The sequence below is a fragment of the Pongo abelii genome, chromosome 19 (assembly GCF_028885655.2).
Source record: "Pongo abelii isolate AG06213 chromosome 19, NHGRI_mPonAbe1-v2.0_pri, whole genome shotgun sequence".
Lineage (NCBI taxonomy): Eukaryota > Metazoa > Chordata > Mammalia > Primates > Hominidae > Pongo > Pongo abelii.
Window position 1 is genome coordinate 17969198 of NC_072004.2, and position 22878 is coordinate 17992075.

The 22878-nt window shown below is 48.4% G+C and overlaps 1 protein-coding gene across 12 annotated transcripts in view; it reads left to right on the forward strand.

The window, feature by feature from the left end:
• TOP3A (DNA topoisomerase III alpha) overlaps window positions 1-22878 on the forward strand; it is a 39808-nt gene that overhangs the window by 12999 nt on the left and 3931 nt on the right. For 3 of the 12 annotated variants that reach the window (XM_054535218.2, XM_054535224.2, NM_001374260.1), the window contains 11 exon segments: window positions 165-265; window positions 2557-2631; window positions 5719-5801; window positions 6919-7126; window positions 8705-8890; window positions 9046-9175; window positions 13983-14096; window positions 14196-14361; window positions 16678-16821; window positions 18932-19054; window positions 20981-21663. In XM_054535218.2, coding sequence (XP_054391193.2) covers window positions 165-265; window positions 2557-2631; window positions 5719-5801; window positions 6919-7126; window positions 8705-8890; window positions 9046-9175; window positions 13983-14096; window positions 14196-14361; window positions 16678-16821; window positions 18932-19054; window positions 20981-21663 — 2013 coding nt within the window. 12 annotated transcript variants of the gene reach the window in all.

Here is a 22878-nt window from a genome sequence, read left to right on the forward strand (position 1 = left end):
TCCTCCCTGGCCCATTACAACCCACTTAAAGTTCCCTTTGTTATCCAGAAACTCTTCCCTATTTGATATTCGTTTGACTTTCACCATAATAAACCTTTTTCTATCTGTCGTATCATGACATGTCTCTGAGACACAGCCTTTCTGTTTGTCTCTCCTTAATATAGTAACTCATAACCACAAAGATGGTATCGTAGAATTCAACTGGAAAAGGCATCGACTCTTTAACCACACTGCTTGCCTAGTTCTCTATCAGTTGTGTATGGAGGTAAGAAGTCCTTCGAACCCCTAATGATCTAGGAAACATTCTGCACACCTCCCAAACCACTCCCACTGTTGGCAGAGGTGATCTGTCTCATTCTTCCATTGGACTTTAGCTTTAAGTTTGCATCTCAGGGGATCACTTTTTGGGAACCAATAAGACTAGAACCCCATGAAAATAGCACTAAAAGGAAAAGGGAAGTGTCTACATTATTTTTAGATAAAATCAGAAATTTTGGGAAATGTATAGTTGAAATCCCCTCTTGGGGCATATACTATCACCAGAAATTAGCAAGGATTAGCTAGACCAGTCCAGGTCATTGACTTATAGAGCTAGGAGAGAATGAACAGCATTTGGCTCAGCCCCCCTCTTTATTGGTCACATGAGGACATCTAGAGAAGTGAAAGTCACAAATTAGTGGGTTAATTTTATATAGTGATAAAAGCTAGGAAGAAAATAAAGCAAGGTAAAGGGATAGAGAAAGGCCGGAGGGACAGTGAGGGGAGGGGTGACACTTGAGCAGAGGCTAGAGAGATTAGGGAGAGGGCTGGGGGATGGGTGGGACACGCATGTGCCATAGAAGGGAGCAAGACTGGCCCGGGTCATAGGCCAGTTGGTGGCAGAGTTGGGACCCACCCTAACGTTTCCTGGCCCTTGGGCTGATTGTTTACTTTCTGATGCCACTTCCTATTAGCACATAACAGCCTGGTTTAACCCAGGGGCCGCACAGAGTCATGCTTAAGTAAAATTCCGAGCTCTCTAGGCTTAATTCATGGTGTGCTTCTTGGCTGTAGCCCACTGGCAGATTTGTTACTAATTAGGCAAAGGGTTGTGATAACTGTGCAGCACCCGCCATGGACCAGGCACACTTTGTTATGTGTTGTTTTGTTTAATCCTAATAATGCCTCTGAAGGCAGTGATAGTATCCACATTTTCCAAATGAGGAAGCTAAAGAAAGTGAAGAGACTTAACCCACAGACACGTGAGAGCTGTACATGGCAGAGCACGACTGAGTCCTAGTGTGTCTCTGCCCCTTCTGCAGACCATGCTGCCTTCTTCATCTCTCACTCCACCCTTTGACCCTGGACCACTGGGAGTCTCTGTGACACTGCACAATTATTTGTTAAATAAAAAGACCACCAGCCTGGGTTTCATAGTGAAACCCCATCTTTCTAAAAAAGAAAAAAATTAGCTGGGCGTGCTGGTACCTGCATATAGTTCCATCTACTTGGGAGGATGAGGTGGGAGAATCGCTTGAGCCCAGCAGGTTGAGGCTGTAGTGAGCCATGATTATGCCACTGCACTTCAGCCTGAGTGACAGAACGAGATACTGCCTCAAAAAAAAAAAAAAAAAAACTTAAATAATAATAAAATATAAAAGTAAGCAATAAAAAGACCTGCTCTGTTTCTCCTTCACTCGGATGTGGTGCGGGACTACGTGGTGGGTAATGTAAACTATGAAGCTGGTTTTAAGATTAAAGGTCTCCAACTTCTATTGTACAATTTCTCCTATTTCTTTTTTTTTTTCCCCCCGAGACAAAGTCTAGCTCTGTCACCAGGCTGGAGTGCAACGGCACGATCTCAGCTCACTGCAACCTCTACCTCCCGGGTTCAAGTGATTCTCCTGCCTCAGCCTCCCCAGTAGCTGGAACTACAGGCGTGCACCACCACGCCCAGCTAATTTTTGTATTTTTAGTAGAGATGGATTTTCACCATGTTGGCCAGGATGGTCTAGCTCTCTTGACCTCGTGATCCGCTCGCCTTGGCCTCCCAAAGTGGTGGGATTACAGGCGTGAGCCACTGTGCCCGGCAATTTCTCCTATTTCTAACTCTGTAATATCCTGAATTTTTTTTTTTAAAGGAGCACTGGGCCAGGCATGGTGGCTTATGAGAGTATTGCTTGAGCCCAGGACTTCTGGGCCAGCCTGGGCAACATAGCAAGACCCCATCTCTATATTTTAAACAAAACAACAACAGAAAGAGCACTGTGCATGTGTACATAGAAAACTGTACTCAGGTGATGCATAGGCTGTTGGATTTCATAGGCTCTGGAGGAAGCACCTTAAGGCTTGTGAAATTGCCCTTCACAATCTTGGTTTGAGTGGGAAAGTAGTGATGGTGTCTACCATACTTTCAGCTACAAGTGACATTAAGTGGGGCACTCTCCTAGGCTGTCACTGCGGGCTTGGCTGGTGGTGGTCAGGGTGATCTGGAAGGATTGGCATGGGCTATCCATAGGAAGGATGGAGATGATGCACTAACAGGTTAACATGGTCTTTTCTTTCCTGGCTTTCCAGGATCCCATGGCAACTGTGGTAGAGGTCAGATCTAAGCCCAAGAGCAAGTGGCGGCCTCAAGCTTTGGACACTGTGGTATGTTCCGGACAGGCTGTTTCAGGCACTGGGGGAACACTTACTGTTTCGAGGCCGTGGTTCTACTGCCTAGACTGTGGCTTGGTGGAAGAAAATATCACCCATCACCAGGCCACACGAGAAAACACTGGAGAAAGACAGGGTCCTGCTTGGCCTCACTGTTTGTTTTTTTGTTTATTTTGTTTTTGTAGACTCAAACTTCTGGGCTCAAGAGATCTTCCCACCTCAGCCTCCCAAGTAGCTGGGACTATAGTCATGTGCCACTGTGACCAGCTAATTATTTTTTAAATTTTTTTGTAGAGACGAAATCTCACTATGTTGACTAGGCTGGTCTCAAACTCCTGGCCTCAAGTGATTCTCCAGCCCCAGCCTCCCAAAGTACTGGGATTACAGGCATAAGCCACCACACCCAACCACTGCTTGGCCTGTTAATTTTTTTTTTTTTTTTTTTTGAGACGGAGTTTCGCTCTTTTTGCCTAGGCTGGAGTGCAATGATGAGGTCTCAGTTCACCACAACTTCCGCCTCCCGGGTTCAAGCAATTCTCCTGCCTCAGCCTCCCAAGTTGCTGGGATTATAGGCATGCACCACCATGCCTGGCTAATTTTGTGTTTATAGTAGAGACGGGGTTTCTCCATGTTGGTCAGGCTGGTCTTGAACTCCTGACCTCAGGTGATCTGCCCACTTCAGCCTCCCAAAGTGCTGGGATTAGAGGCGTGAGCCACCGCGCCTGGCCTTTTTGTTTTTGTTTTTGTTAACAAATGCAATATAACTGCATTGTATGAGGTTTGGGAAACAAAAAGAGGAAGACAACCTATGGCTTCACCATCCTTACATAATTACTAGTATCTCTTCCTGTTTTTTAATATGCATATTTTTACAGCATTATAATTAGAGTAGCTTTTCCACCCAAGCATTTTTTTCATGTTGCTGCATAATCTGTATAAATATTGCTTTAAATAATCTGCTATATGAACCTACTTTAGAACAGGGCTTCTCAAATTATTTGACCCCAGAAAGAGCCACCCTGACAGAACATAAGTCTGAGTAAATCACATTAGGAGTATGCCTTCTCAGTCATCACTTAGCAGGAAAATTTGGGATAGAATTACTATTAGAATTCACTCTGGAGGTTGGACATACAGAACACTCAGGCTAACAAGCATGGAGGCTAAGAAGCACACAGGGACTGGTGGTCAGTGCGTTCTTTGTCTTGGTCAAGCCACAATAAATGTGTATATGTGTGGAGGGATTGCATGGGGGAAGTTATGCATTTCGTTTGTTTGTTTGTTTGTTGAGATGGAGTCTTGCTCTGTTGCCAGGCTGGAGTGCAGTGGCGTGATCTTTGTTCACTGCAACCTCCGTCTCCCGGGCTCTAGCGAGTCTCCTGCCTCAGCCTCCTGAGTAGCTGGGACTATAGGTGCGTGCCACCACACCCAGCTAATTTTTGTATTTTTAGTAGAGATGGGGTTTCACCATGTTGGCCAGGGTAGTCTCAATCTATTGAACTCGTGATCCGCCCGCCTCGGCCTCCCAAAGTGCTGGGATTAGAGGCATGCGCCACCGTGCCCAGCTGCATTGATTTTATATAGTAGGCATATGTGTTTTAGTCCTCCCTGGTTAAGTGTGCTTTAGTGTGACGTATAGTCATCAGCATTGTTAGCTTGTCACCTAGGGAAAAGAACAGCTGGTTATTTTCACCCTCCAGGAGAATTTACTGGGGCTTGGGTGGTGTTCCCAAAGTGTGGTTCTCAGACTGTCTGTGTTAAAGCAGTGTATTCGACTGCTTGTTAAAAAATGTAGATTTTGGGCCAGGCGCAGTGGCTCACGCCTGTAATCTCAGCACTTTGGGAGGCTGAGGGGGGCAAATCACGAGGTAGGAGATCGAGACCATCCTGGCTAACATGGTGAAACCCCGTCTCTACTAAAAATAGAAGAAATCAGCCAGGTGTGGTGGCAGGTGCCTGTAGTCCCAGCTACTCGGGAGGCTGAGGCAGGAGAATTGGCATGAACCCAGGAGGCAGAGCTTACAGTGAGCCGAGATCGTGCCACTGCACTCCAGCCTGGATGACAGAGCGATACTCCATGTGAAAAAAAAAATGTGGATTTCTGGGCCAGATGCGGTGGCTCACGCCTGTAATCACATTACTTTGGGAGGCCGAGGCAGGCAGATCACCTGAGGTCAGGAATTTGAGACCAGCCTGGCCAACATGACAAAACCCCGTCTCTACTGAAAACACAAGAATTAGCCAGCCATGGTGAGCACCTGTAGTCCCAGCTACTCAGGAGGCTGAGGCAGGAGAATCGCATGAACCCGGGAGGCGGAGGTTGCAGTGAGCCGAGATCGTGCCACTGCACTGCAGTCTGGGCAACAAGAGCGAGACTCCGTCTCGAAAATAAAAAAATTTTAAAAATGCAGAGTTTTGGCCAGACGTGGTGGCTCACTTCTGTGATCCCAGCACTTTGGGCCGAGGCGGGCAGATCACCTGAGGTCAGGTGTTCAAGACCAGCCAGGCCAACATGGCAAAACCCCATCTCTGCTAAAAATACAAAAATTTGCCAAGCATGGTGGTGCTGTAATCTCAGCTACTTGGGAGGCTGAAGCAGGAGAATCACTTGAACCCAGGAAGTGGAGGTTGCAGTGGGCCGAGATCATGCTACTGCACTCCAGCCTAGGTGACAGGGCGAGACTCCGTCTCAAAAAAAAAAAAAATTTGGAGTTTGGGCTGGATATGGTAGCTCACGCTTGTGATCCTAGCATTTTGGGAGGCCAAGGCGGGAGGATTGCTTGAGGCCAGGAGTTCAAGATCAGCCTGCGCAACACAGCAGCTTCCCCAGTGGTCAGGGCCCCGAATCTGCTGGCTTCCCAGTTGAGTCCTGCACACATTAAAGTCTGAGAACCACTAGGCTAGGATCTGACTGCTTGGCAGGCCCAGAAATCGTTGTTGGGCAGCCTTTTCAGCTCTGTTTGACAGAAGCACCTGGAGTGAGTGACACGGGCCAGATTTGACTGAAGATGAGTTGTGTATTTGAGTTGTGCTGCCTGACCCATGCAGTACACCTAACATGCCTGTTGACCCATTTCACAGGAGCTTGAGAAGCTGGCTTCTCGAAAGTTGAGAATAAATGCTAAAGAAACCATGAGGATTGCTGAGAAGCTCTACACTCAAGGGTAAGTATTTTGGATTTCGGAGTAGAATTTGAACCGTCTTTATCAGGATGAAATATTTGAGAAACAGAGTTTATGGGCTGGGCGCCATGGCTCACGCCTGTAATCCCATCACTTTGGGAGGCCGAGGCGGGCAGATCACGAGGTCAAGAGATCAAGACCATCCTGGCCAACATGGTGAAACCCCATCTCTACTAAAAATACAAAAATTAGCCAGGTGTGGTGGCAGGTGCCTGTAATCCCAGCTACTTAGGAGGCTGAGGCAGGAGAATTGCTTGAACCGGGGAGGCAGAGGTTGCAGTGAGCTGAGATCACGCCACTGTACTCCAGCCTGGGTGACACAGCAAGACTCCATCTCTGGGGGGGGAACAAAAATTACAAATAGAGACTGGGTATGTTGGGTCACACCTGAAATCCGAGCACTTTGGGAGGCCTAGGCAGGAGGATCACTTGAGCTCAGGAGTTCAAGACCAACCTGAGCAACATGGCAAAACCCTGTCTCTACAAAAAAAATACAAAAAAAAAAAAAATTAGCCAGGCATGGTGCCACACACTTGTAGTCCCAGCTATTCAGGAGGCTGAGGCAGGAGGATCACTTTAGCTTGGGAGACGGTGAGCCAAGATCGTGCTGCTACACTCCAGCCTGGGCGCCACAGCAAAACTATCTCAAAAATAAAAAAGAAAAAACAAATAGAGTCCACATTACAGTTTTATTGGACAGCATTGTTCTTTGTATACTCTAAGAAAAGTCTTGAAGCACACGCTGGTGGAACTTGTCAGGGTCAGTGAGGCTCGTGCTGCATCAGGGCTGGTCTGTCAGACTGACCCTCAGAGTGGCCAGTGACAAGCCCCAGGCTATGAGGCTGCTGGCCTTTTTCCTGTGCTGTGCTGCCCCTTTTGGCTTCTTTGAGTGTCCTAGCAGGAGAGCCAGCTGCTTTTCATCCCATGAGGGGGTGCATCTCATCTCAGAACTTTTCTGAATCAGGTAACCTAGGCTGCCTTCAGTTGAGTTGGCTACATCAGATGAGTGTTCGCAGGTGTTAGTGAGTGCTTTCAGTTGTTTATAGACCAATCAGAGAGCCTAGCAATTTCTTTTTCTGTTTGTTTGCCTTGGTTTTAGGTACATCAGCTATCCCCGAACAGAAACAAACATTTTTCCCAGAGACTTAAACCTGACGGTGTTGGTGGAACAGCAGACCCCCGATCCACGCTGGGGGGCCTTTGCCCAGAGCATTCTAGAGCGGGGTGGTCCCACCCCACGCAATGGGAACAAGTCTGACCAAGCTCACCCTCCCATTCACCCCACCAAATACACCAACAGCTTACAGGTTGGTTTCCCTGAATGTACTGCCTGCTGGAACCCATAGGGAAGTGCTGGGGGTCAGTGGTAAGGTTTAAATTTACTCTGTGGGCTGTGATTGTAAAAACAAGTGATTTTGAGATCTCTCTCATTTCACAATCCTCTGCCTGGCTTTGATAGACTGCCTCATCCCTCCCCGTGGTGGGCCCCCGTCTTAATCCAGCCCCACGTCCCACTCTCCATCACCTCCTGCTGCTTCCCTGCTAGTCCTTCATAGGCAACACCTGTGCAGACCCCCACCCCCACTGTGAGCCTTGTGGCCTTCCCAGTCCCTGGAACTAGAGAATTCTATCTATCCTCCCAAGGCTGGCTCAGTTTTGGTTGCCTCCTGAAACTTTGCTGCCACCCCAGTCGTGCTACCCCCTGTCACTGCAGTTTCCCACACAGCTCTGCTTGTCTGTCTCAGTCATTTCCTCAGCCAGGGGCAGGCTCTGCAGGCACAGGAGCCATTAGGCTTGTTTACATCTGTAGGCTTCTCACAAAGCTGGGGAAATCTTAGTCTTTTGTTCTTCTCCTCCTTCTTTTAGTAACATATATTCTTTCTGATTTTAAAAATATGGCCGGACACGGTGGCTTACGCCTGTAATCCCAACACTTTGGGAGGACAAGGCGGGTGGATCACGTGGTCAGGAAATTGAGACCATCTTGGCCAACATGGTGAAACCCCGTCTCTACTAGAAATACAAAAATTAGTTGGACGTGGTGGCGTGTGCCTGTAGTTCCAACTCTCAGGAGGCTGAGGCAGGATAATCGCTTGAACCCAGGAGACGGAGGTTGCAATAAGCCGAGATTGCACCACTGCACTCCAGCCTGGCGACAGAGTGAGACTCTGTCTCGGAAAAAAAAAAAATCACATGTTCATTTTAGACAAATTAAGAAATACAAAAGATTATAAGGGGGAAAAATTGCCTATTAAGCATGATATTTAACAATTGCAACGATGTGCTATAATTTATTTTGCCAAATCTGTTTTTTGTGTGTTTTTGATACTATAGTTAACATTTATAGACATAAATATTTTTGTGGTTCTCCAGTTATTTCCTTTGAAGAAATCCTTAGAAGGGGAATTATTGGATATGTGTATAAATGTCTCATGGGCTTTTGATAGAGTGAGGCTCACTAAATCATTGATTACCTAATTGAAAATTACCCTGACAAATTACTGCTTAAACGTGTGCATGAAGTTGAACTAAGGCCACCAGGTGCAGTGTTGCTCTGTCTCTTGTATTTGAGGAGTCTCTTGCTAACTTCTTATGCTTTCATCTTGTTTTCTGCTTAGATTGGGTTTACATCACAGAACCACTTCCCAGTCTGGAAGGGAAGATGACTCCTTTGCTTATCTTTGCCAGATTTGAGTTGTGAGATGTGTCAACCTAAACCCATCCTCTCCTCGGGACTTGTTTGCCTGGCACTCCATGTTAGTGCAGGGCCTGAGGAACAGTGTGGCCTCTTCTGTGCAGGACATTAGGCTAAGGCTACCAGCGATGCTCCTGTCCTTGAGAGGTGATATTCTAGGGGGAGTTTCAAACTCCTCTTTTCTTCCTAGGGAGATGAACAGCGACTGTACGAGTTTATTGTTCGCCATTTCCTGGCTTGTTGCTCCCAGGATGCTCAGGGGCAGGAGACCACAGTGGAGATCGACATCGCTCAGGAACGCTTTGTGGCCCACGGCCTCATGATTCTGGCCCGAAACTATCTGGATGTGTATCCATATGATCACTGGAGTGACAAGGTAATAAAGAGTGGTCCCCAGTGAGAGGGAGGACAGTTGTGTTGTGAGCCCTGAGTTCTCTAGTGGAGCAGGACCATGTTCCTTGAAATGAGGTTATTTTTTGCCTGAGTGTGAGGATGGAATCATCTGACTGCTGCACCTGCCGCTCCCTGTAGATCCTCCCTGTCTATGAGCAAGGATCCCGCTTTCAGCCCAGCACCGTGGAGATGGTGGACGGGGAGACCAGCCCACCCAAGCTGCTCACCGAGGCCGACCTCATTGCCCTCATGGAGAAGCATGGCATTGGTCAGTGGCTCCTCTGGGTAACTCACATCTCTTGAGCTAAGGCTTACCGTGTACCAGGTACAGGTTTCCTCTAGTCTTCAAACCATTCTCTAATGCAGCTGCTATATCTTTATCCCATTTTATAGTTGAAATAAGGCTCAGAGAGGTTAAGAACTTACCTAAGTTCACAAAGTGTATATTATTAAAACCTGGTCTGAATAACTCCACAGTCAGTGCTCTTAAACCATGCACTGTGCTGTCCACATAGTAACAGAGACTTTTCCCATGGCTTTGAGGGCCCAACTGGGAGCACCCATTGGCCACATGAGGATTTGTTGTTCTTTTGAATAAGAACGCATGTGAGGAACCAACAACTAAAACTTGGGACAGTTATCATAAAATCTATCTTCATTTTGAAGTGTCAGATAGAGCCTTGAGCCTCCTTCCCATGTGGAGCATTGGGTGAGGGTGGCAGCTGTCTCTGCAGGTCTGAACCCACACTGCTCACTCAGGCTACTCACGCTGGCCTCATGTATGTGCCAGGACCCTGCCGATAAGTCCCATGGCTCAAGGTTTGCAGGTAGGGCCTTGTAACTAATCTGCTGTCTCCTCCATTCGTTTTTGTCAAGGCTCTCAAGGGCTTTCTCTGGCAAACCTAGTCCAGGAATACCTGCAGCACAGTGGAGGGGAAGCAGAGCTCCCTGGGCATGTGTTACATAAGCAGCTGCCTCACCCACAAAGGGAGTTTCTTAGGCCTATGACTAGGGAAGCAGTGCTTCAACGTGAAGTCCTTGACCATCACTAGGACATCCAGAAACCCTGCAGGTTTAGGTAAAATTAGTAGAGGTTCACCCATCATGATTTATTTGATAAAAATGTATGAGGGCTGGGTGTGGTGGCTCACACCTGTAATCCCAGCATTTTGGGAGGCCAAGATGGGTGAATCACTTGAGCCCAGGAATTCAAGACCAGCTTGGGCAACACGGTAAAACCCCATCTTGCTGGGTGCAGTGGCTCACGCCTGTAATCCCAACGCTTCAGGAGGCTGAGCTGGGTGGATCACCTGAGGTAGGGAGTTTAAGACCACCAGCCTGACCAACATGGTGAAACTCTGTCTCTACTAAAAATACAAAAATTAGCCAGGCATGGTGGTGGGCACCTGTAATCCCAGCTACTTGGGAGGCTGAGGCAGGAGAATCGCATGAACCCAGGAGGTAGAGGATGCAGTGAGCCAGGATCACAGCACTGCACTCCAGCCTGGGTGACAGAGTGAGACTCCATCTCAAAAAAAAAAAAAAAAAAAAATTAATTAGGTGCATGCCTATAGGTAGGGAGGCTGAGGTGGGAGGATCACTTGAGCCCGGGAGATAGAGACTGAGGTGCACTGAGATTGGGTCACTGCACTCCAGCCTGGGCAACAGCAAGACCCTGTCTCAAAAAAAAAAAAAAAAAAGTATGAGGCCCACAAGAGTGAGAGCTTGGACTAAGAGGGACACAAAGAGGAATAAGACCTCATTTTTTAAGTTCTCAATCTAACAGAAGAACCAAACCAACACATTGAATACAATGTAATAGTTCTGCAGGGAGTAGGCAGGGAAGAAAATGTCATGGGTGGACTGGCATTTGAGCTGGACCAAAACCTCATAGTAAGACTTCTGGATCAGCGAAGGGCAGCCCAGTGCAGGGTAGGCCTGAGGAAGGGCACAGGAGCAGGAAAGCAGAAGCCTGCTGTAGCTGGATTGGGGGTGGTGGCCATAGAAGGTGAGCCTGGAAATATGATCCAAGCCTGACTTTGCAGGGCCTTGGCTTGCCCAGTTGAGGGGCTTAGATAGTGGTACATGGTCAGCAGGGAGTCTTCTAGGATTTCTAAGTAAAGGAACCACATAGAGGTACACTTACAAAAAATAATAATAATATTTTTAAAAGATTATTAACAGGCTGGGCATTGTGTCTCACACCTATAATCCCAGCACTTTGGGAGGCCAAGGCAGGGGGTCAGGAGTTCAAGACCAGCCTGGACAACATGGTGAAACCCCATCTCTACTAAAAATACAAAAAATTGCTAGGTGTTATGGCTGACGCCTGTAATCCTAGCTACTTAAGAGGCTGAGGCAGGAGAATTGCTTGAACCCGGGAGGTGGAGGTTGCAGTGAGCCAAGATTGTGCCACTGCACTTCAGCCTTGGTGACAGAGAGAGACTCCGTCTAAAAAAAAAAAAATATATATATATATATATATATTATTAACAGCTTTATTTATATACCATACAGTTCATCTCCTTCAAATGTGTAATGTACATTTTTTAGCATATTCACAAAGTTGTGCAGCTGTCACCACAGTCAGTTTTTTTGGGTTTTTTTGTTTGTTTGTTTGAGATGGAGTTTTGCTCTTGTTGCTGCGGCTGGAGTGGAGTGGCGCGATCTCTGCTCACTGCAACTTTCGCCACCCGGGTTCAAGCGATTCTCCTGCCTCAGCCTCCCCAGTAGCTAGGCTTACAGGCACGCACGACCACACCCGGCTAATTTTTGTTATTTTTAGTAGAGACAGGGTTTCACCATGTTGGCCAGGTTGGCTGGTCTCGAACTCCTGACCTTATGATCCGCCCACCTAGGCCTCCCAAAGTGTTAGGATTACAGGTATTAGCCACCATGCCCGGCCCCTAAAAAATTTTGTTTTGGAGAGACAGCATCTTACTCTGTCACCCAGGCTAGGTCACAGCCATGAACCCTGGGTTTCAAGGGATCCTTCCACCTCAGCTTCCCAAGTAGTTGGGACTACAGGCATGTGTTGTCACACCCAGCTGATTTTTTTGTTGGGTTTTTTGTTTGTTTGGTTTGTTTTGTTTTGTTTGAGACAGAGTCTCACTCTGTCACCCAGGCTGGAGTGTAGTGGCACGATTTCAGCTCACTGCAACCTCCGCCTCCCGGGTTCAAGAGATTCTGCTGCCTCAGCCTCCTGAGTAGCTGGGACTACAGGTGCGCATCACTGGCTAATTTTTGTATTTTTAGCAGAGATGGGGTTTCACTGTTAGCCAAGCTGGTCTCGAATTCCTGACCTCAAATGATCCACCCGCCTCGGCCTCCCAAGTGCTGGGATTACAGGCCTGAGCCACCATGCCCAGCCAAACTTTTTTGTTTTATGTAGGGACAGGGTCTTGCTATGTTGCCTAGTCTGGTTTTGAACTTGCACCCTCAAACTGTCCTCCTACCTCGACCTCCCAAAGTGTTGGGATTACAGGAGTGAGCCACTGCACCTGGCCAGATTTGCCTACTTTAGTTATTTCCTATAAAGAGCCAGGCACAGTGGCTCACACCTGTAATCCCAGCACTTTGGGAGGCCAAGGTGGGCGAATCACTTGAGGTCAGGAGTTCGAGACCAGCTTTGCCAACATGGTGAAACACGTTCTCTACTAAAAATGAAAAAATTAGCTGGGCTTGGTGCAGGCGCCTGTAATCCCAGCTACTCGGGAGTCTGAGGCAAGAGAATCACTTGAACCCGGAAGGCAGAGGTTGCAGTTGATGGACACTTGAGTTGTTTCTACTCTTTGGCTATTATAAATAATCCTGCTGTGAACAGTTTTGTACAAGGTTTTGTGTGGATATGTGTTTTCATTTCTCTTGGGTAGACTTAGGAGTGGGATTGCTGGTTTACTTGGTAACTCTACATTTAACATTTTTAGGAACCACCAAACTTTTCTGAAGTGGCTGTACCGTTTTTCATTTCCACCAGCAAGGCACCTAGGATTCCAGTTTATCCACATCCTTATTAACACTTAGTATTATCTCTCTTTTTGATTTTGCCAGTAGGTCTGAACTGCTATTTCCCTGGTTTTTTTGGTTGTTTTATTTTTTGTTGTTGTTGAGGTAGAGTCTCGCTCTGTCACCCAGGCTGCAGTGCAGTGGCTCGATCTCCGCTCACTGCAGGCTCCGCCTCCCAGGTTCACGCCATTCTTCTGCCTCAGCCTCCCGAGTAGCTGGGACTACAGGCGCTCGCCACCACGCCCGGCTAATTTTTTTTTTTTTTTTTTTTTTTTAAATTTTTAGTAGAGATGGGGTTTCACCGTGTTAGCCAGGATGGTCTCGATCTCCTGACCTCGTGATCTGCCTGCCTCGGCCTCCCAAATTGCTGGGATTACAGCCCTTTTTTTTTTTTTAAAGACGGAATCTCACTCCATCACCCAGGCTGGGTGCAATGGTGCCATCTCGGCTCATTGCAGCCTCTGTCTCCCGGGTTCAAGTGATTCTCCTGCCTCAGCCTCCTGAGCAGCTGGGACTACAGGTGCATGCCGCCACACCCTGCTAATTTTTGTATTTTTGATAGAGACGGTTTCAGCATGTTGGCCAGGCTGGTCTTGAACTCCTGACCTCAGGTGATCCGCCCACCTTGGCCTCCCAAAATGCTGGGATTACAGGCATGAGCCACTGCTCCCAGCCTTCACTGCAGTTTTAATTTGCATTTCCTTCATGGCAGAGCTACATTGTGAAAGGTTCCTTTGGCCACAGCTTAAAGAATGGTTAGGGTAGAGGAAGAGACTAGAAATAGGGACACAAGCTGCAACTATGGCTTGGACACATGGGGAAGAGAATTTTTAAAAAGAGCTTTGAAGCTGGAATTGACAGCTTTCCTGAGTAATGGGATGTGAGGGAGCAAGAGAGTTGAGGTTGCCATTGTGATTTCTTGAATGAGCTATATGGGAATGAAATGAAGGCATCTTACCTGCATAGGCTGTCCAGGCAAAGGAGGGGTTCCAGGGTGAGCAAGGTGCCCATGCGCCACCTGGGTGGAGCTGTTGTCTGTATTACCTCAGTAACCAGCAAGTGGCTTCCAGGTACGGATGCCACTCATGCGGAGCACATCGAGACCATCAAAGCCCGGATGTACGTGGGCCTCACCCCAGACAAGCGGTTCCTCCCTGGGCACCTGGGCATGGGACTTGTGGAAGGTAAGGGAGGACAGAGCTTGCAGTGGGTAGTGGGTGGTGTCACCCAAGTCCCTGAGGGTCTCAGGTGGGCCCTCACTGAGCTCGACTCTCTCCCTGCAGGTTATGATTCCATGGGCTATGAAATGTCTAAGCCTGACCTCCGGGCTGAACTGGAAGCTGATCTGAAGCTGATCTGTGATGGCAAAAAGGACAAATTTGTGGTTCTAAGGCAGCAAGTGCAGAAATACAAGCAGGTTTTCATTGAAGCGGTGGCTAAAGCAAAGAAGTGAGTCCTTAAAAGAAATACAGACAGGGTCTCACTGTGTTGGCCAGGCTGGTCTTGAACTTCTGGCCTCAAGAGATCTTCCCACCTCAGCCTCCCAAAGTGTGGGGATTACAGGCGTGAGCCACCGCATCTGGGCCAGTCAGAGTTTATAACCCTGCCAGATTCATTCTCACCAGTGGCCTCCTGGCCTGGGGATTTTCCACATACCCCTTTTCTTTGGACTTTCTTCTCTGGGTTCTTTTACAACTCTTCATAGAGCTTTGTCAGTATAGAAACAGTAATCGGAACAGTCTCCTTTAGTTATTCTGAACTATTGGCTTTAGAAATACCATTCTCTTGATTTTAATTATCTTTTTTTTTTTTTTTCTGCTTTCATTACATGACAAATTAATTATCTTGAGTTAAGCAACAAAGTCTTTTAAATCAGTAAACCCAAGTGCTGGAGTGTGATCCATTTGTTTTCTGGAGCATTTAGAGGTGGATATTTAGCAAGCAGCATGTGTGTATTTTGTTAAAAATGATGTGTTTTCTACCTGTGATATTATGATTTATAATAAGATATATATATATTTGGACTTCATTTTCTGATACCCTTGGAATTTTTTAAGTGCTGTGTCTGTTGTATACAAATGAGATGACTAGTGGCTGAGGGCTCCCGGGTAGCCTCGGGATCGGTCTGGTTGTCAGGGAACCAAACCTGTGGTTAGAAGGTTGGGACTTTGAGTCCCACCCCTACCTCAGGAAGAGCAGAGGGGCTGGAGGTTGAGTTGATCACATGTGGCCAGTGATTTGTTAATCATGCCTAAGTAATAAATCCTCCATAAAATCCCCAAACAAGGGCCGGGCACGGTGACTCACGCCTGTAATCCCAGCACTTTGGGAGGCCGAGGCGGGCAGATCACAAGGTCAGGAGTTCAAGACCAGCCTGGCCAACACAGTGAAACCCTTTTCTCTGCTAAAAAAAAAAAAAAAAATACAAAAATTAGCCAGGCATGGTGGTGCATACCTGTAGTCCCAGCTACTCGGGAGGCTGAGGCAGGAGAATTGCTTGAACCCGGAAGGTGGAGGTTGCAATGAGCCGAGATTGCCCCACTACAGTCCAGCTTGGGCAACAGAGTGAGACTTCTTCAACAACAACAAAAACAAACCAAACAATTGGGTTTGGGGCACATCCAAATAGCTGAACAGGTAAAGATTCCTGGAGGGTGGGTGTTTGGGAGAGGGCATGGAAGCTACCCCTTCCCCACATCCCTTGCCCTGTGCATTGCTTCCATCTGGGTATTCACCTGGATCCTTTGTAATTAACGGGTAAGCATAAGTAAAGTGTTTCCCTGAGCTCTGTGAGCCACTCTATTGAGAATCAAACCAAGGAGGGGGTCTGAGGAACCCCAATTTATAGCCAGTCAGTCAGAAGCACAGGTCACAGCCTGGGATTTGTGACTGACATCTGAGGGAATTTGGGGGAGCAGTCTTCTGGGACTGAGCCCTTAACCATTAGATGCATCTCTAGGTGCATAATGTCAGAATTGAATTGAATTAGAAGATGTCCAACTGGTGTGTGGCAGGAGAGTTGCTTGGTGTGTGGGGAAAACTCCCACACATCTGGTGTCTGATGTGTGTTGTGAGACTGTAATAGAAAGTAACAGTTTGTTATTTCCTATTCTTCAGACTACCCCATGCCAGTTGTGAAAAGGCAGGCATGAGCTAGTTTAAACTTAATACAGACACTCCTGGAGTTTGTACATGGACCCTGTACAGTTTTACTTTTTTTTTTTCTTTTTTTTTTTTGAGATGGAGTTTCGCTCTTGTTGCCCAAGTTAGGGTGCAATGGCGTGATCTTGGCTCACCGCAACCTCTGCCTCCTGGGTTCAAGCGATTCTCCTGCCTCAGCCTCCTGAGTAGCTTGGATTACAGGCATGCGCCACCACGCCTGGCTAATTTTGTATTTTTAGTAGAGACGGGGTTTCACCATGTTGGTCAGGCTGGTCTCGAAATTCCAACCTCAGGTGATCCGCCCGCCTGGGCCTGGGATTACAGGCGTGAGCCACCGCGTTTGGCCCAGTTTTACTTTTTAATGTGGGCTGGTGACAAGCAGAAGTATCTGCCTGTATCTGGACTCTCCTCCCAGGAGTTGTTTCGGCGCCAGGGCCCATGGTGAGCTCAGTCTTCTGTCTGCCGTCTGTTCTCTGCAGGAGGCCTAGGGCTCACTGACCAGCTGGTTCTCAAGGTCACACCTGTTGTGTGCACGTAAGAGTGTTGCAGGTGCCTTTGCAGCAATTGCTGGCTGATGGGTGTCTGTCTTTGCCTTTTCTTCAGATTGGACGAGGCCTTGGCCCAGTACTTTGGGAATGGGACAGAGTTGGCCCAGCAAGAAGAGATCTACCCAGCCATGCCAGAGCCCATCAGGAAGTGCCCACAGTGCAACAAGGACATGGTCCTTAAGACCAAGAAGAATGGCGGGTGAGTGTGCTGCCTTCTGCCCCCACCTCTGCTCCCCAGCACCTGCAGTGTGAGCCGCAGCTCGAAAGGCCCTGCCATTTCACTCCATGGAATCTTTCAAGGCGGGCCTGTTGTTGCCAACCTGCAGGCAAGGTGTTGGCCTAGAAGCGTAGCAGGGTGGGATCAGGCCTTTGAGGTGTAAAGTACTATGGGAATTCAGAGCAGGTGAGGAACTGAATGATAGTGGGGTTTTTTTGTCCCCTGTGGATAGGACATCATATACCCAATGTGTAACACATGGAGGGGCATGAGCTTCAGATGTAGGTGGGTCTGGGTTCAAATGCCACTTATGCCACATATAAGCGGTGTGGCCTGAAGTAAGTTACTTACCTGCTCTGAGCCCCAATTTCTTCTTTTATAAAATAAGGTCAGTACTCACAAGGCTGTGTTAAGGGTGAGGATTTGGTGAAAACGGTCAGGACTATATAGCACATTGCCTGATGTGTTGTAGATACTCAGCAGATACTACTTTTGTTCTCTCCTAGTTTTAGTTCTAAATGGGGCCTGAAAATCTCAACTCCCTTTTCGCTTTAAATGTAGTAGATCCGAGTGGGCAATTTAGCCTCACATCAGGTTGTTTGAGCCAGTGGCTGGCCACTGGAGGAAGTTCACAGGGAAAGACGAGTTGGAGGGGTGGCGGCCATCATTCATCAGGTGCCGTCCCTCACTGGTGTAATGCAGGGTGGTGCTCTGTAAGCATTACCTCATCCCATTCTCATAACTACCCTGCAAGGCAGGGATTTTTATGCAGCTTAGAGGGCTGAGGTGCTTGCTTGGAGTCAAGCAGCCGTGGTGGGCAGCAAAGGCAGAGTTTGAAACCGGGTTTTCACCGAGTCAAGCAGCCGTGGTGGGCAGCAAAGGCAGAGTTTGAAATCGGGTTTTCACCGCCTTTTTCCATCCTGCCTGGCCCACCTGGGACTGCTGTACTCCCTGCTGCTGAATAAGAAAGGAGGTTTCTCAACTCCTCACCTCCAGCCATCATTAACCTGGCTGGCCCAAGTGAAGAGAAGGCCACCCAGGCTCTCAGAAACAAGAGGTCTATGGGCCAGACCTGGAAGCAGGTGTCAGGGCTCGCGTCACTCCCAGACAGAAGCCAGTGCCACTCTAGGCTTAGCCCAATGACTGGGCATATATTTCAGCACTTAACAAATGCTGTTGATGGGTTTTCCTTGCCATCAGTAGGTTATTGGATTAGTACTCATTGGAATATAAGGAGAGAGAATAACTACTTTTGTTTTAGCTCTGAATTCTCCAATTCTCTGAATTGGAGAATTATTATTATTCTTTTGTTATTCTTTTGTTCTTCTGTTATTCTTTTGTAATGCTTCTCTGAGTTACTCCAGAAGGTCAGGAGATTATCTTGTGGGATTTGCCACTCCAGGGTTTATCTGATAATTTCCATTTCTGAGATTGTAAATTTCTTATTTAAATGATTGGAGTTCAGGGCTTTTTTTTTTTCATAGTGTACCCAGGCACACTCATGAGGAATTTGTAAATCACATGCATATTGGCTAGTCAAACTCTAACGTTTCATGACTGCAAGGTGTTGAAAAACATTGGCCAGGAGAGACGGGGATGGGATGGATGGGCAGTGGGTGGGGTGTAGATGTTGCAGGTGAGGCTCTGTCACAAACAGATGGGTTTCCATTCCTGGCTCCCATCCGCACATGCATGCGTGTCTCTGGGCAGGTATACAGGCCACACCAAGCCACCGTTTACTCACATGCAAACTGAGGGGACCCCTGACACTGCCCAGACTTGGCACGAGGCAGAAAGGCAAGAATGTGTGAGTGCACAGCACAGAGCCCCTGGCGTCAGCTTGGTTGGTTGTTGGTTTTCTAAATAGAAAGCAGGGTCAACAATAGCTGCTTTGTGCTTTTGGGATGTGAGAAGGCTCATTTTTCCCAATCAGTTCAATATGAGTGCTTGTGTATCCAGTTAAGTGTCATCCAGAAAAGGGAATGTTGTCCTCAGTTAGCTGAGGAAAGGCTGCCTCAGCTGATGGCCAACAGCTGAGAGCCTGAGAGCATCTCCTGCACTCCTGTCATCTGACATGGCACCTTGTCCCCAGGTTCTACCTCAGCTGCATGGGTTTCCCAGAGTGTCGCTCAGCTGTGTGGCTTCCGGACTCGGTGCTGGAGGCCAGCAGGGACAGCAGTGTGTGTCCAGTTTGTCAGCCACACCCTGTGTACAGGTGAGCTGGGCGCTTGAGTCAGGCGCCTCCTCTGGAGTGTGTACACCATCTTTCCCTTGCTCCTGCCAGAACCCAGAGAGGAGTGTAGGGGATTCCACTCAGGCCCTGCAGGGGCGTAGCTGTGTTCTGCAGCAGTCAGGTCAGCAGGGCTGGTCCAGTTCTGTTGTGTTCCATGCTGTCACTGCTTTGGCAGGTATGACCCTGTTTGGAGTGGGCCATGGACAAAGAACCATGAAGAGCTCTTTCCCTGCCCTCTCCAGATAGATGATTGCTACACCAGGCTTAGGAAATTATTCACATATTAAATACAACATCCAAGCTCGGGCTACATAGCAAGACCCCATCTCTTTTAAAAAAAAAAAAAAATTTTTTTTTTTTTAATTTTTTTTTTTAAGACAGTCTCGCTGGGTTGCCCAGGCTGGAGTGCAGTGGTGCGGTCTTGACTCACTGCAACCTCCGCCTTCTGGGTTCAAGTGATTCTTCTGCCTCAGCGTCCTGAGTAGCTGGGATTACAGGCATGCACCACTATGCCTGACCACTTTTTGTATTTTTAGTAGAGACAGGGTTTCACCATGTTGGCCAGGCTGGTCTCAAACTCCTGGCCCCAAGTGATCCACCCACCTTGGCCTCCCAAAGTGCTGGGATTATAGGTGTGAGCCACTGCACCTGGCCAAAAAATTTTTTAAATTAGCCAGATGTGGTGACACATGCCTATAAGCCAAGCTGGTCAGGAGGCTGAGGCAGGAGGATCGCTTGATCCCAGAGGTCTAGGCTGTAGTGAGCCATGATTTCACCACTGCTATCCAGCCTGGAATGACAGAGCCAGACCCTGTCTCTAGAAATAAATGAATAGGCCGAGCCCGGTGGTTCAGGCCTGTAATCCCAGCATTTTGGGAGGCCGAGACAGGCGGATCACAAGGACAGGAGATAGAGACCATCCTGGCTAACATGGTGAAACCCTGTCTCTACTAAAAATACAAAAAATGGCCAGGCGCAGTGGCTCACGCCTGTAATCCCAACACTTTGGGAGGCCGAGGTGGGTGGATCACGAGGTCAGGAGATCGAGACCATCCTGGCTAACGCGGTGAAACCCCGTCTCTACTAAAAATACAAAAAATTAGCCAGGCGTACTGGCGGGCGCCTGTATTCCCAGCTACTCGGGAGGCTGAGGCAGGAGAATGGCATGAACCCAGGAGGCAGAGCTTGCAGTGAGCCAAGATTGCACCACTGCACTCCAGCCTGGGCGACAGAGCGAGACTCCATCTCAAAAAAAAAAAAAAGAAAAGAAATAAATGAATAAATCATTTAAGTTCCTCTAGAAAGCACACAGCCCTAGTGCAGGACAGTGGTTCTCAAACCTCTTGGTCACCAGACCCCTAACACTGAAAAATCATTGAGGAGCCCAGAGAGCTTTTGTTGTGGGTGGTTTATCAGTATGTACCATATGTGAAATTAAAGTGGAAACATATTTTAAAATATTCAATAATTTGGCCAGGCACAGTAGCTCATGCCTGTTCCCAGCCTGATCCACCTGCCCCGGCCTCCCAAAGTGCTGGGATTACAGGTTTGAGCCACCACGCCTGGCCTATAAAAGAGTTTTGCACTCTCCTTGAAAGGGCTCAGGCACCCTGGAACCACACTTGGAGAACTGCTGATATAGAGACATGGAACTTCTCAGAGGTGTTTTTATTTTAGTGAATTACTGGGATCTTAGATTTCATCTGCACTGTTTTTCACTGTCCACTCCTGTGATGACTGGTGGGGGCTTGTGGTGGGCTGATAGAGGGCCTCACAGGGGACTTGGGTGGGCTTCCTGATGCATAAGGAATGGTGGAGAGAGGCCTAGGGCTAAAGTAGCCCTCAGTGGACTAAGGAGAAGCTGGCATCTGGTTGTTAATGTTTTTTCTCATCTTCTGGCCTCACTAGGTTAAAGTTAAAGTTTAAGCGCGGTAGCCTTCCCCCGACCATGCCTCTGGAGTTTGTTTGCTGCATCGGCGGATGCGACGACACCCTGAGGGAGATCCTGGACCTGAGATTTTCACGGGGCCCCCCCAGGGCTAGCCAGCCCTCTGGCCGCCTGCAGGCTAACCAATCCCTGAACAGGATGGACAACAGCCAGCACCCCCAGCCTGCTGACAGCAGACAGACTGCGCCCTCAAAGGCTCTGGCCCAGACCCTCCCTCCACCCACAGCTACTGGTGAAAGCAATTCTGTGACCTGCAACTGTGGCCAGGAGGCTGTGCTGCTCACTGTCCGTAAGGAGGGCCCCAACCAGGGCCGGCAATTCTTTAAGTGCAATGGAGGTAACTGCAACTTCTTCCTGTGGGCAGACAGCCCCAATCCGGGAGCAGGAGGGCCTCCTGCCTCGGCATATAGACCCCTGGGCGCCTCCCTGGGACGCCCACCAGGCCCAGGGATCCACCTAGGTGGGTTTGGCAACCCTGGTGATGGCAGTGGTAGTGGCACATCCTGCCTTTGCAGCCAGCCCTCCGTCACACGGACTGTGCAGAAGGATGGACCCAACAAGGGGCGCCAGTTCCACACATGTGCCAAGCCGAGAGAGCAGCAGTGTGGCTTCTTCCAGTGGGTCGATGAGAACACTGCTCCAGGTGAGGCAGGAAGGGGCATGGCAATCCCTGCTTCGGTTTTCAGGTGTCTGCCTCAGAGATTGGGGACAGCAGAAAGAAGGCAAGGCAGGGTCATGGTGGGATTGGGAGGGGTACCTGGGCTGCCTTGCACCTACTTTTCCTCACTTGATCACTTTCAGCAAGGTGATAATTGTACAGTCCTCATTCCAAATTAAAGGGTAGCTACCAGCTACCAGTAATGGTGTCACTTGCCCTATGCGCAGCACTATGCCAAGTATACTTCCTGTGCATCTTCCATCCTCATCGGGTAAGCATTATGATCACAATTTTACTTATAAGTGAGAAAGGTGAGACCCAGACACATGAAGTGGGCATTGCTCAGGGTCCCATAGCAACAGACACTAAGACGAGTACATAGGCCTTCCCAGTCCCATGGCCATGTGCCCTTGCAGCTGTTGTGACCCTTGGCAGACCATAAGCATCAGCCTCATTTATTTATTTATTTATTTATTTTTGAGACTGAGTTTTGCTCTTGTTGCCCAGACTGGAGTGCAATGGTGCAATCTTGGCTCACTGCAACTTCCACCTCCCAGGTTCAAATGATTCTCCTGCCTCAGCCTCCCAGGTAGCTGGGATTACAGGCATGCACCACCACGCACAGCTAATTTTGTATTTTTAGTAGAGATGGGGGTTTCACCCTGTTGGTTAGGCTGGTCTCGAGCTCCTGACCTTAGGTGATCCGCCTGCCTTGGCCTTTCAAAGTGCTGGGATTACAGGCGTGAGCCACTGTGCCTGGCCCAGCCTCACTTCTTCAGATGAAGATGCCAACCCCGATGATATTTAGGAACCTGCCCAGGGTGACACAGCTTGAGCCAATGTCCGGGAACTGGGTGTCATGAGAAGTGGCACCTGGACATTGCATCAAGTTGAATGGTGTACGTGGAGGCACTTTGAATGGTTCCTCCTGCTCCAGTGCACAGCAGAGCTTAAGTAGCTGAGAATGACCCAAAGGCCTAGTGGGAGCTTTGGAGTTGAGCGAATCTGGTTCCAAAGCTCAGCAGTATAACCTTGAACAAATGACTTAGCCTCTCTGCCTCAAGTTTGCTCAACAAGATGGTCCCTGCCTACATTCATAGGGTTCCTGTTTTAGAAAGGAGTTTAGTCTCAGACTATGATTCTTACATGTGTCACCAGCCCGGCATGCACAGAAAGAACCCAGAGGTTTGGTAAAAACTG